Source organism: Tetrao urogallus (genome assembly GCF_951394365.1).
Source record: "Tetrao urogallus genome assembly, chromosome: 17".
Lineage (NCBI taxonomy): Eukaryota > Metazoa > Chordata > Aves > Galliformes > Phasianidae > Tetrao > Tetrao urogallus.
In genome coordinates, this window is record NC_136830.1 from 11,599,475 (window position 1) to 11,613,553 (window position 14,079).

General features: G+C 41.9%; 1 protein-coding gene across 1 annotated transcript in view; it reads left to right on the top strand.

Annotated features, from left to right (window-relative positions):
• Positions 1–14,079, top strand: part of MED13L (mediator complex subunit 13L) — a gene marked incomplete at both ends in the record, with an annotated part of 176,746 nt that overhangs the window by 80,724 nt on the left and 81,943 nt on the right. Inside the window, 2 exons of the mRNA XM_079543939.1 lie at positions 3,454–3,538; positions 7,599–7,682. Of these exons, the coding sequence (XP_079400065.1) occupies positions 3,454–3,538; positions 7,599–7,682 (169 nt within the window). The remainder of the gene's footprint in view (positions 1–3,453; positions 3,539–7,598; positions 7,683–14,079) is intronic.

Here is a 14,079-nt window from a genome sequence, read left to right on the forward strand (position 1 = left end):
CATTTAATTCTGTAATAAGGAGGTAATTTTATGCTATTGTCAAGCTGGACACTAGCTATTATTCTGATGCTCCAGAATTTTTAAAGTTATTGGAGAAATGAGACATTTAAGGTGGTGACAACGTTAGTCACTGGAGCTGGAAGGAGCAACACACAGAGTTGGAGACTGCTTGGTTCCAGCAGCCTGGCTCTGTGAGTACTGCCTTCTAAAGCAACTACTGGGCAGTTCGGTCCCACTGGATTTGCTGCTTCTCCAAACTCTCGTTTCTGTGGCAGAAGCAGCAGGGCAGTAGGCACCTGCTCTCCTATGCTTTTTTCCTTATTCAGACTTTGCTTGGCTTCTGCCTTAATTTCTTTTCATATTTTTTTAATAAAATGGCTTTCACAGCTGTTGTGCAGTGCCTTTTTGGCTGCCTCTGAAGAGAAATGTTTCGGCTCTGGTAACAGAATGCACATTTAGGACAGGACCTGGGTGCTTGGTGCAGATTTGTTTCTGAACTGGTGCAGCAACTCTGTTCTGTTACCTGTAGGCCTGAGAGTGCTGCCAGGCAGTGCTGAGAGACTCCTGGGGGCTCAGGTTGAAAGCAGTGTCAAGAGCCTTACAAATCATTGTGTAGACAGACTGCAACAATTATTTCCTAGTCTTCAATCTGCGTAAGGGACTAAAAATGTTCAGCTTCTAAAATCTGAAGATATTGTTACAGTGTGAGAAACCTTGCAAACGGTGCAGATAGTGGAAGCCAGAGCACTTTGCCAAGTTTATCTCTGCTCTCCATTCGCAATTTGGAGTTGTGATCTGTTGCAGTTATTTAAGGCCTTCTGTGATGAAGAGTGGATCAGGAAGCCGGAGAGCAGAGAGGAAATGCCATGCTGAAGATCTGATCCCACCAGCCCCTGTTTATATGGTGACAGACACGTGCAGCTCTCGTTGTGAGATGAACATTTTCAGTAGGTTGAGGAGGTATTAATTACACAACGTGTTAATGTGCCTGAGAATCAAAGGTAGGATTCATTAAAGCAAAATGTCTATAAAGACGACATGATATGCTTGGAGTGAAATTTAGATGATTGGCCTGGAAAACAAAAGTGTTAAGGGATGATGCCATTTCCTGCTCATCAGTGAACACTGTCCCACTCCATAGCTGCTTCCCAGCCAGCCTCATTCATTTGAATACTTGGCCCCTGGGCCTTCGTGGTGGTTGTCCTCATGGCATTGCTTTATCCTACTGTTCCTAGGCTATGGGGTGTGCTGCCCTGCCTTCTCCTGAGCATACTGTAACAGGAGCACAGCCAGGTCACTGTGAAGAGATGCGGTAAAAGAGGAACAGGACTGCAGAGAAGCTGTAGCAATGAGGCAAAAGAGCACTGGTGATGTCTAGCACCTCGTGAGTTGGTAGTGATGTTCTGTAGGGTTACATCAGTTTTGTCTTGGAAAGCACAAAGCAGTGCAATCTGATCTTATTTCTTCTGGAGACAATGGCAGAAACTAGCAGAACGCAATTTTGAGAGGTTGGAAGAGCTATTCTTTGAGTCCCATTGAGTCTGTTGTGCGTACCTTGGACTGGGGGGGAAAAAAAAAGAGGGATAGTGATTGGGAACATCAGAACTGGCTGCAGGAAATTCCCTGGGAAGGTATGGAATAGATTCTTGTCTCTCATTTTGCATGAAGTTCTTAACGCAGATACAGAGCTTGTTCCTGGCACAGATGTTCTGAGGTGCTCAGTGTCAAACTTGAGTACCGCTCAGTGCTATGTAATAGTAAATTTATTTTGCCTGTTGTTACAGGTTCTATTAATTTCCTGATAATGTCTAAAAAACCGAACTTTATTGAAACATGGATTTGCATAGAAATGAAATCATATCGTGGTATCTCTCATACTTTACCCTGTAACTTCTTAGATTGTTCACTTGAGAGCTGCTCAGTTTTGGAGCGCAGCTCCATACCAGTAGCTGTTCCATATAGAAACTCAGTTTCTTGGGTTTCAGGAGCTGTAATCAGTGGTTCTCAGAATGTGTGGACATTCTGAAGATCCTTAAGAATACTGTTTCAAAAGTGAAATGTGAAGATCTGTCTTGTAGACATCTCTGGCACGCTACATGTCTGATGTTAGTAAGCCTGTGCAGGAGGTAAAGAGGCTCTGAGGGAAAGAGGTTTGGGTGTGCTTTTGCCCAGAAGCCCAAGTCTGACTCTGCTTTCTTCTGAGATAGCAACTGCAGAATTCAGTAGGGCGATATGGTGCTAAGGCCTTGGTCATACACTCTGTACAAGGAGAGAGATGCCCTTACCAGCACACACTCATAACATCCCATGTTTGCAGTCACCTGCCTATTCTTGTTTGAGCTGCGTGCCTCAGGGTTAGTGAGAAGCAGAATACTGAACACTGATGTGTTTTGGGGCTTTGAAGCTGCATTTTGGAAACTGTTGGCAATAATAATAGCTTTTATAGAGAAAAAAACTCCTTAGATACTTCATTTAAATACAAGTTTAGAGTAAGCTCTACTTAGATGATAATCTCTGCAAGGCAGACGTGCTGTTGGAAAGTTCCATCCTTTCAGTTGGCTGAGGAGGACTGTTAAGGATGCAGTCCTTAACATGTTGCTGAATTTTGTTTGCGTTTTGAAAGATCTACAGAGTATTCCCATTCAGTTGAGATGACAGAACTCAAACAATTAACAAATCCATCTTCCTTGACAAGGTTATTTCATGGTTCGCATTTACTCTGGCAGAGATGAAATCCTTTTGCAGTCAGGAGGTGCAAATTCTGATACAGATTGCCCTTTACTCTTGGTAGTTCTAGAATTCAGCAGTAGTGCCACAAGAACAGCAGGTATTGCTGAGGTTTGTGTATCCTTCATGTTCTCATTCCAGTGAGCAGTTTGTGCTGCACTCGGCTGTGAGATATCAGTAGTGTTTTCTACTCCCATAAATCTCTGCAGTCATGAGATGAAGCTTTCAGATTTTATTTTGGAAGAAAAAACTGCTGTGTGTTTTCACTGCAATATTATCAGTCAGTGGAGTGGAGGAACTTCACCTGAGCGTGACTGTGAAAATTCAGTAGAGTTCTTCTGTTTACACAACTTAAAAGCATTGATTTTAAACCTTTAACGATTCACTTTGTTGTCTCTATCGGCACAGGAATTCTAAAGGATCTGTCAGCAGTTGTGGCAAAGTATGATCATGAATTCTTCACCCCCTGCTTTTAATATTGAATCCTTTCCTACTGACAAATGCTTGCTTTATGCAGTTATGTTGGCTTTGTTTTTCCCCTCTCACCATTTAAATTCAAAGTTGTTGTCTTTAGCTAGTAACATTTGTATCTCCTTTGGTGTTATGCTCCATAGTTGAAATAACTTCACAAAACATGCTGCCGTGGGGAATTAAAACTGCTGGAGTTATGTTTAGTGCAAATGTCAGTCCTCTGTTCTGAGCGTGTTGATGTTTGTTTTTTTGTAGTGGTGGAAGAAGGACTGTGGGAGAATGGTCTTTCCTATGAGTGTAGGACCCTGCTCTTCAAAGCGATTCATAACCTTCTGGAAAGGTAAGAACCACTTTATTGCACTCAAATGTTTCATTTTTACATTGAACGAGATTCAGGATATTTATGTGCCATTTATATTATCGATCTCAAAATAGATTTTTTAGAGGTAGAACTTCACTACAAAAATGTGAGAGAGAAATGGATTTCTGAAGTCATTTTATCTGGTAATGCATCATAAAGGACTGTGCAGACTAAATACTCGTACAGCAAGTAATGTGGTGTGTTTTTCTGCTTGTGTTTGTGCTGGGGAGCTGTTTCAAGAAGGTTAAAAAGTTTAGGGAGTGGAGTGTTTGCAGAGCATAATTGTATCTGACCCCTAGCCCCTTTGAGATTAAATAGTACGTCTCTTAACAGCTGTTACTGAAAGATCTTAGCTCCATTCTTCCAATCACCTTAATGACATGCATGTTACAACTTGGCTCCATTTGTACACAATATTCAGAGGGAAGCTTCACAATTCTGTCTCTGGCTGCCTTAATGTAATCTAGCATTGGTTCCTTTTGTCTTCATAATATGTGTATAATTTGGCTGCAGAGTCACTGTATGATTAGTTAATACACTTGAAGCTTTTTCTTCTTAAGCCAGCTAGCAGCTCTTAAGCATGCTGAAGACAAGCTTCTTTGTTAGTTCTTCAGTGTTTGACACTGCAGCCAGACTGGTGCATTTCATTCCTTCTGTTGCTGCAGTTCTTCAGGTCTTCACCATCTTCCTGTGTTATATTTCATGTACTTTTATGTATTTTTAGATCTTCTCAGGATTGTGTCATTAAACTTTTCCCACATTTTTTGAATAATAAAATAGAATGCATCTTTCTTGTTCCACTGTGTTACAGTTTATTTGCAGGATGTAACAAGACATATTTTTCTTGGAAAGTAAGCTAATTGAAAACACTTTCATCTTGTCTCATTTAGCATCCTGTTTGCTTTGATCTGCTTACTAGTAATCAGATTTGCATTATGTTCCTGAGGCTGAATTTCCATGAGCATAGTAACCGTGTCCCCTTGACAATCAGTACCTGTTTGTGCCCAGAGCACGTTAACTCCTACATGCACACACAGGTACGGGGGCCAGACGTTGCACTTCTTATTTCCTGCTTCATTGCTCTTTTGGGGGATTTTAATATAAATAGCAGACTGCTCAAAGTGAATAAAAATGAATGAATAGAAACATTCTCAGCTTGGAATGGTCACTAGTTCTGTTGTCACTTTGCAGAGTGTAAGTGAAAGATGCATTTTACACATGCTTATTGATCTCTGGTACCCATCCAGCGGTCTTTAAAGTAGGCTCCTAATGGATATTCTTATTTCTTGGAACACTTGAAGCTCGTGAAGTAGAATTTATGAAGACAGCATCATCAACAGCAGCAAACTACTGGGATGGGGTGGCAGAGCTAGTAATATCGTTTCTGCCTTGGCTGAGAGAACATCCCAGGGGCACTCTTTCTGTCAGCAGTGGTTGTTGGCATTCTGTTGGTCAGCATACACCTTTGGGTACTACTGAGAGCATCTCTGGATGCCTCGGAGGCCCAGACTTGGCCTCTTACCCTATGGCTGAGGCTGCCTTGCTCCTCTCCCTGGGCCACAGGTGCTCACAGAAGCATGGGGGTTGGAAGGGACCTCGAGAGATCATCGAATCCACCTCTCCTGCTAAAGCAGATCCCCTACAATAGGTCACACCAGTAGGTGTCCAGGTGGGTCTTGAATATCTCTGTAGAAGGACACTCTAGGGGGCACAGCATGGTGGCCTGCTCCTGGTGCAGCCTGCTCTGGCTTGGAGGCCTTTAGCACTAAGGTTTATAATGCACATGTTGTCAACGTGACCGAGAGGGCAGGTGACCAATTACCTATCTCTATCAGCACTGCAGGCTGCTGTCACCATGGGCCTGAAGCTCCATGGCCCTGGGCGGCACAGTGGTGCTGCCTGCTGTCCCCAGCAGCTCATTGCCTTCCTGCTCGGAAAGCACTGAGAAGATCTGAGGAAATAATAGTGATTAAAATAATACTATTTTATAATCATTTGTATGCCCTCAGTGGATCACTTTATCTTAGAAAAGTAAAATCAGGAGTACAGGAGGTCAAGTGGCAGCGCGGTGTTTTAATAGCTGTGCTGCTTAAGAAGAAAACAGCACTCAATCTTAACGAGAGGAGCAAGCAGAAGAGTTCAGAGTATTTTATGTTTCCATGTGATTAAATAACTGCTTTAAAGTGTCTACTCATCTGGGGTTTATGACCAGCGTTTTTTTCGCTCAAGTTCATTGTTATGGCTTACTGCTAAGGACTCCAATTTCTGCTGGATGCTTATAGAGCAAGACCTAATTCAGTGCTGTCATTAATTGTTCACTCGGCCAAATCTTTGAGACCTGTGCCTCTGCAGTCATGCTTTGCATTTCATATAGGATTATGTCTTGAGCGAGCTGAGATTCAGCTCAGCATGTGTGAGGGATGGCTCATTCCTAAGGCCAGCTCTGCTCACCAAGACTTCTTTCTGGGAAGTTAACGTTTGTTTGAGGCAGTTAAGCCTGCTGTCCTGAGACATGATGATGTGGCATGAAATGTGCATGTGGGGGGAGTTTAAAATTGTACTTCTTGCTAGTACAGATTCTTTTCTTTAGGCATCTGATATAAACTCTACTTCCTTTGTTTTTATGAAGCGTGGTGACAGTGAAGGGCTTTCAGACAGCAGCTCTTTCCTAGGGAACCACTTACTGAAGAATTCCTTCTTTTCTACCAGCACAAGAGCAGTGTCTTTAGATCCTTGGTGGCTTAGCTTCCAAATTCAGTTTAAGATATTGAAATACTCAATGAACTGGATTATTTTAACTTGAATAGAGAAATGGTGTAGTTAGAATATTCTTCAGCCTAGTTTTAATTTTGGAAAACCCTGCCAAGTTTATACAGAAGATCTATGAACACGCTGGTATCTACATTGTCATCCATTTCCTATCTGGTTTAGGTGTGCTTTTAAAATATGCAACACAAAGATTTTCTAAGTTTTAAAGAATGTGGTTTCTCAGAACACGAGGTGTGATTGTTTTTGGTTTGTCTGTAATTCTGCAAAAGAAATAAATGGTTGGAAAACTTGGAAGGATGGAGGAGTATCCTTTTTCCATCCAACTAATGAAATACTATTTAGATGTGAAACATAGAGAAAGCTTGCATATTGCCTTTCATTTGTAATCATATTGTAATATGAATCACTAGCAAAAATCAGTTTGTCATTGTTTTCAAAACTTAATATTTATCTTATTAAAAGATAAGCTTTCCTAACAAATCTGTGATCCCTCAGGCAGTTTGCTCAACTGCACATTTAATGTACAAAGTGTGTTTAAGTTGTGTTGACATAATGCAAGTGGGATTTATTGGTACGGGTGGACGTAGGAAGTCATCCAGCACATCTTCAGCTTGTCAGCCCAAACTGATTATTGATCACTTTGGATTCTCCCTACTTTTTTCAAAGCCACAGAGCCCACCATTTCTGGAGTATGTTTTGCTGGAGAGAAAAATGCATGTTTTTCTGAGAGAAAAAGCTCTATCATAGTTACAATACCTGAAATAATGCTGTGGATCGTGTGAATAGAAAATGGTTCATTGTTAATTTTCATTGTTAATTTTGGGTTAATATAATTTCCTGTCGTTCATATTCTATTGTTAATTTACACTGTTGTTTTCATGTGGCAAATAAGGAACGTGTGTTCTTTGTCATGAAGTGTCAGAGAAACACAGAACACATTCTGCAAGTAATCTTTGTTCAAGAAGGGGGGGGGTGTTAGAAAAACAAGGCAATGGATCATTCAGCAAACAAAGTTGGTGTGGAAGAGGAGAGATTCAGTCAAAGAGGAGGGCAGAATGTGAATATCTGCAGTAGTGCCTGTGTGTGGAACTGGACGGTGACTGCTGTGATAGTGTGGGATTTACATGGAGCTCTGAACCCAGAGCTGCTGAGTTGGTTTCAGACGAGGGAAGACCAGCTGTTTAATCTCTTTCTATTTGCTGTCTTCAAAGACTGCTTTTAACTACATCCTAAGATTTAACTAGTAATTGTTGATGTAATTGTTTTCTAGGTGCTTGATGGATAAAAACTTCGTGAGAATTGGAAAATGGTTCATCAGACCCTATGACAAGGATGAGAAGCCTGTTAACAAAAGGTGAGGTGATGTTTATAACAAGTACTGTTCTTGTCAGTGTTTTGTTTCACATGCCAATAAGTTGATACTGCCTTTTGTGGATTGTTTTCCATTTTATTTATCATATAGCAAGTAAAAACATAGACACTGTTCATATCAGTAATACGTGGAAAGTAATTAAGTAATTTCAGAAGCGTTGGTGATGATAATTTAAGATGATAAGGTGAGCATGGTGTTTGACTCTTGATTTCACTTTTTCTGGCTATTTTTTTTTTAAGTGTCCACCTGTTACACTCATTATCCAACAGCATTCCAGGTATTTGCTACGAATGATTTGAATTTCTGGACACCTTCCCTCAACCTGAAATTGTAAGCAGAAAATTAAGTGTAAGCTTATTGAAAGTTGCCACCCTTGATATATAGCTTTCAGTGATGGGGCAGGCTGACTTTGGCTGATGGATGTGCTTCTCTTGCAGCAGGACAAGCATGGGAAGGGGTAGCTGTCTGCACTTGCTCTCTGCTATTTCCTCTCCCAGCGTTAAAGGTTACAGTGTTCTCAGATCTTCTGGTACTTGCATTTATAGTGTCAAGAATAATCTGAGTTAAGCTGAAACACAGATTTTCTAACGGGAATCATTTTGACAGAACTGGGTTAGGAAGTGACTAAACATGCAGTTATGCTGGGAGGTTTGAAGGTAATGAGCAAGCGGAGATGAAGTGGGGTGGCAACTTCTTCTTTCAGTGTAGCAAATCACAGCAGCGTGTCTGAGGACAGCTGTAGGTAAGGTGAAAATTGGTCTGGAGCTCATATACCCTCTGCCTGTCTCCTAGCTGTCGTACTGTTGCTACAGTGGAATATTACAAAGCATTGCCTGCATTCTGTGGCAGATTGTGTTACCCATGGACATGGAAACAGAAGCTGTTCTTAAGATACAGTGTAGTAATTAGACGTGAATTTATCATCTTTGTAAAAAAGGAAAGCTTCAACTTAGTGTTGGGATGTCTCTTTTGTACTGCTTGGACTCTTTGTAGCTAAGCAGAGTTGTGCTTTAAGTGAGACTTCTGTGACTTTACTCTCAGCTAATGGCAAGAAGCCATTGAAATCTCCAGTTTTGCCCATGTCTTCCTGTGCTCTGGCTGGACATAACCCACTGCCCCCTCATGTTTTCTATGCTTGTTTTCTGATCACAGGAGTATCTAATTTTCTGGAAGATGGCAACGGTTTGGTACTGGATTGGTGCTAGGTACTTGGTTTGGTCTTACTGGAAAAGTGAGAGGGCTCCTTTCAGCAAAAGCTGTTTGTTTTATCAACCTCACTGCAGCCTTAGAGCACAAATGAAATGCATCTGTGATTCTCGTGTTTATTCCTGGTGTGCGACAGTCTGAGAACTGAAGCATCTGATGCAGTAGACAACATCTGTCAAACAGCAGCACTGACAGAGGGGAACGTTGCTTTAGAATTCTGGGAAGCTGGTAGGTTCTGTGCCTTATTTACATGCGACACCAAATTGCTCGTAAGTGAGGTGATTTGAGGGGATCTTCGTGTTGGTTTGGGATGTACGTACAGTATGCACGTGGCATCTTCTAGAGAAGGCAGAACTACGGAAATTAATGTAGAACACCGAAGTGATATTTAAATTACTACTGTATATAAAATGGCATTTTTATGGGGAGTTTTAGGCTTATGAGTGGATGCTTGACTTCAAGAACACAGTTGTTGTTGGGTTTTAATTAGTGAAACTAAATGTCGTTATCAATCCTATGGATATTACAGAGCTGTGTTGTTTGTTTTTTTAAGAGCATTTATGGCCCAGTTGGAGATGGCTTTGGGGTTGTTTGAGGTTGGTCATTTCTCTGTTGCAACCATGTCGTTGGAACTGTCTGATGGAGGTGGGGGGCTGGCTGCAGAAGATGGCAGTAGGATCTGGTTCAGACAGTGGCAGTAATAGCAGGAGGCTTTGAGGATGAATTTGTCCTGACTTTTAATTTAATCTCTTGTACTTTTCTTCTCTTTCTGTGTCTCAGTAAGCACAGTAAACTATCTTTACATAAAAGTATTAACGTTTATTCCACATAAATTCATTGTGAAACTCCTGCTCTAAGCAGCAGCTTGCAGATAGCACATTAAGGAGCAGTTGTAAGATGAGCAGGCCAGCTGCAGGGGGGTAGGTGTTCTAGCACTGCTGGTGGTAATGCCTTCATGGCTACAAAAAGTTGTAAAATACAGTAACTAAACCCATGTGAATGTGTGAAATACCAGAAATACATTGGGATCTGTACACTGATTAGGTTGGAGTTTGGGACCATGTAATCACATTGAAAATGTATACAGTGTTGTCCTTGGCTGGAACAAGGTGTATGTACACACACATTTTAACCCTTTTTGAATGCATGGGAAGCTGCTCAGATGTCGTTCAGACAGAGAAATGCAGACGGTTCTGCAGTCTGGTTTTACGCTTCAGGTGAAGTTAGTCGTCTCCAATTTTGGAAATCCTGGACCACCAAGTTCATCTCAGCAGAGCACTCACTGGGTGATGGCTGGCTTTGAGCACCCAGGGAAGGAGCAGAGCTCGTGCAGCTGGCGTTCACAGAGCAAATCCATTCAGGGCCTGTGATTTTTGTGAATGGCATTAAGGGAGAAGGGTGGGGAGATGTGTGAGTTTAGAATGAAGTCAAAGATGAAGTGAAGCGTGGCAGTGGCCGTGACCCACTTAGTCCTGAGATGTGAAAAGGAGGCCTGGGAACAATGGGTGACCTTCTTGGGCAGCGTGAGGAACAATGTGCCAGATGAATTCTTCTGCTCTGCTCAGACATGAGGGAACAGCAGAGGGAGTTACAGATCCACATGCGATTGTTTTGCTTGCAGGGGGAACCAGATGCTTTTGACAGGAGATTTAGTGCGGTGTTGTGGGTTTTCTTTCCCAAGTATCCTTTTTGTTGGTAGCACTAGCTAATAGTACGTGTTGCTTGCTGAACAACGCTGCATGCTTTATAGTCTGCTCTACAGCAGTGTGTGTCTGAAATATGTTTCCAAGCGACTGCTGAAGAATGCTAACCTTGCTTATTTATCATCACAAATGATAGAAGGAACTGATATGCTTTCCGCTGTGTTTGCAGTCACTTCCCAAGTTGTGTGTGGGGATTTTGGATTGTGGAAGCACTGCTACAAATCTTGAGCATGCTATCGAAGGGGGAAAAAAATCTCACCATCTTCTTTTGAGGTTTTAACTAGAGTGATTTCAACGTCTGTTTTGTTGGTGTGTAGTAGAAAATTGAGAAAGAAATCAGTTTATGTGGAATTGCATGAGCAACTTAATGTAAGTTAAACTATTTTTTGAATGACTTACATAGCTGGTGGGTCCACTCCTCTTTTCCGAGTTTGAGTTTTCTTCTCTTTAAGAGGAAAAAAAAGCAAGGAAAGTTCAGTCAGTAAAGTACTTGGAAGTACTTACCTCGTTACAAGAAGTACTTTTTCAGCTCTCTCCTAGTAATAAGAAAGGTCAGTGATGTTTCAGTAGCAACGTTGCCTTTCATGCACTTGAAGCAGTGCAGGTGGAAGAGCAAAGTGCAGCTGGGCTGCTGTGAGACAATACAGTTCTTCAATTTCAGTTTCCGGTCAAATTTTTGTTACTGTTCCAAGTAGCAGTTGATCCTCCTGTGGTGCTGGTAGAAGTGTCTCTAAATTACAAGCTTGCAGTGTCCCAGTAAATAAACTATCCTAAGCTTTCACATCAGCTCTTTCTCCTTTGGTCTGAGCTCTTGGAACTTCCATGGTTTAGCAGAGTTCAGTCAATACATCCGCACCTCTGCTTTTTGCAAGCATTGGAGTGGGGCACAGAGAAGTGCCTTGAAGGGCTGAGTGCTGCAGGCACTTCAAGCACTGCTTTGAGTTCTTGAAAATCACCGGTTTTCTGGGAGTAGCTGTAGGACTTAGCCAAGGAATATCTGTCTGATCAGCGATGCCTCTGGTGGCATTGAGCATCGTTTCCAGGTAAGGCTGCAAGCTGCATTCTCTTCTTGCTGTGCTAGGAACTCGTGTCAGTCAGTTCTTCATCTGAAGGCTTTATTGGGCTCTGGGGGAAACTGCAGTGCAGGTCCAGGAGAGCCTGGAAACGAGCAGCGCCTGGCTGTGGTGTGTGGCACTGAACAGATAATGTCTGCTGGCAAATGTTATCAAGGTGATTCATTAAATAATGGCATCGTTCAGTAGGAGCATGGCAGAACAAGTTTAACTGATCTAGTTACAGTTTTTAAAAGGGATTTGAATTCCTCAGCTGAGGAATGGTAATTGATTGTGCACATGCAGTGCTGTGAGAGCACGAACCAAGCCATTTAAATTGTTTTGATTCTTATTTCTGATCTTGTATCAGAAATCTTATTTCTGTACTTGTATTTTAGCAGTGTAAAAAAGATTTCAGTGATGTGATCGTATTCTTGAAAGCGGTGGTGCTGCAGTAATTTACAATGTATGGCATGCTCTAGCCAACCAGTAGCTTCATGAGTGAGGAAAGGCTTGCAAGGAGAACAATCTGATTTAATTCTAAATCACGTATGATTTGTTCCCAGCTTCTTAAATAAAAACTATAGAAATATTGAGTAGTGATGAATACTGCATATTTTTCAAAAATTATTCCCATACTCAAAAAAAACAGGCTTTTCTATTGTAGTTGGAGAAGAAGCTCTGTTCCCAGCCAGAGGTTTTTATACCTCTCAGGTTTAAATTCTGAAAAGTAATGTTAATCTGAGGTTCTTTCTCAGTCTTACGGTTTCAGCAGCAAGCTCTGGTGTGTGTTTGTTTCATTCAAACTGGCAGCCTTGTGTAGTAAAGCTGATTTTACCTTCCAGCATTGGGGAATGCAGCCGTGGGAATGCAGTCTGTGTTCATGTTTAGCTGAAGGCGTTGGTGCAAAACACGGAGTGCAAACTTCAGTGTTTTTAATGCTTTCTCTTTTTGCAAGACCTGATATTGCTGATATCAGTGTGCTTAAACTTCTGATGTCTTAGAGCAATTTAATATAACTACACTAAAGTGCATTAATGTGATATAATTTGTAAATACAATAAATGCTTTTACAGAGACAGTAAAACATTAATAATTTAGGAGTACTTAAGAATGTTATTAAGATAATTTGGAAAAATTGTATTCAAACCTGTTTAAATTCGTACGACCTGCTGTATGCTACTGGTAACCTTGGGGTGCTGGTGCCAAATTTCAGGAATCCTGTATATATAACTCTTGAGGATGCCAGCACACACTGTGCAGGAAAAAGTGGGGACTGCAAGCCCTGAGGTGCTTTATTAGCACAGTAAATTCCTAGATGAGCTCTAAATTAAGTAGGGGTATTCTCTATTCAGTGGCTTAGTATTTTTTCATTCAGTAATGAAAATAATAAAACAGTGTTTTGGAAAAGCTGGAAAGGACTGTCACCATGCTGTAAAATTTTCATAGAGCACATGAAATATCTGCCTGGCTTGTGCTCTCCGTGCTGCCGTATGCTGTGGCACGTAGCCACGGCTGGTAGGTTTTATGAATGTCCTGCAGTAAATGAAACCAGAGGCCAGATGGGTGCACTTGTAGCAAGTATTGCTGAGGGCTGCTTCCTTCCCGGATTGACCCAACCTTTTCAACTCCCTTTCCTGGGGTAAAAGCATTAAAAAGACAGTGGCAAAGTAACCCCCAGGCACCAATTCTTCAGATTTGTTGACCCTTGCCAGTGAAGATAAAGTCCCAGGAATATCAGAGGGGCTCCCTACGTGGGGTCACTGGAAGATGTCACAGGAGCAGTGCTTCTAGTATGCTGTGTGTATCCACTTCAGCTAATTCAATTGATGCTGCAGAATGTCTTACACAATTGTTTGCTGAAGGCTTGGAGCTGAGCCAGACAGCTGAGATAGAGTGGGTAGGCTGTTGTTAGGTGTGCCATTTGTTCCACCTTTGCAAACTTACCCCTGTCTTGATAGCCAGGGTTATGCTATTGCACCGGCCTCTTTGTATGGATGCAGCATTATCTCAAAATGAGACTGCTGCTTGCTTGCCAAACAAAGTTTATTGTGCTCGCATACCACAGTGAGTCCTCTGTCCCTGAATTCATGCAGAAACTGTAAAAGGTGGGCATTTGGTGGGAGGGGAGGGGTGCAGGCAGCAGAAGTGGTGGAACCTCCAGAGAGGATTTTTGTAAGCTCCAGTGCCTTTCCAACACAGTGCACTGCTGGGCAGTGTTTGCCACTTCAAAATGAGACGTTAGCAGAGTTCTTTCTCACAACAGCAGAGGATAAGAACAACAAGCTCCTGTCTGTTAGGGTAGCCCCTCTCCTGGGCTGTACTTTGAGGAAGTTGAAAAATTCAAGGTGCTGTCACTAAGCATGATGGAGCGTGCATTTTCATACATTTTCAACTGCTGTTGTAAGGATTTTGAGG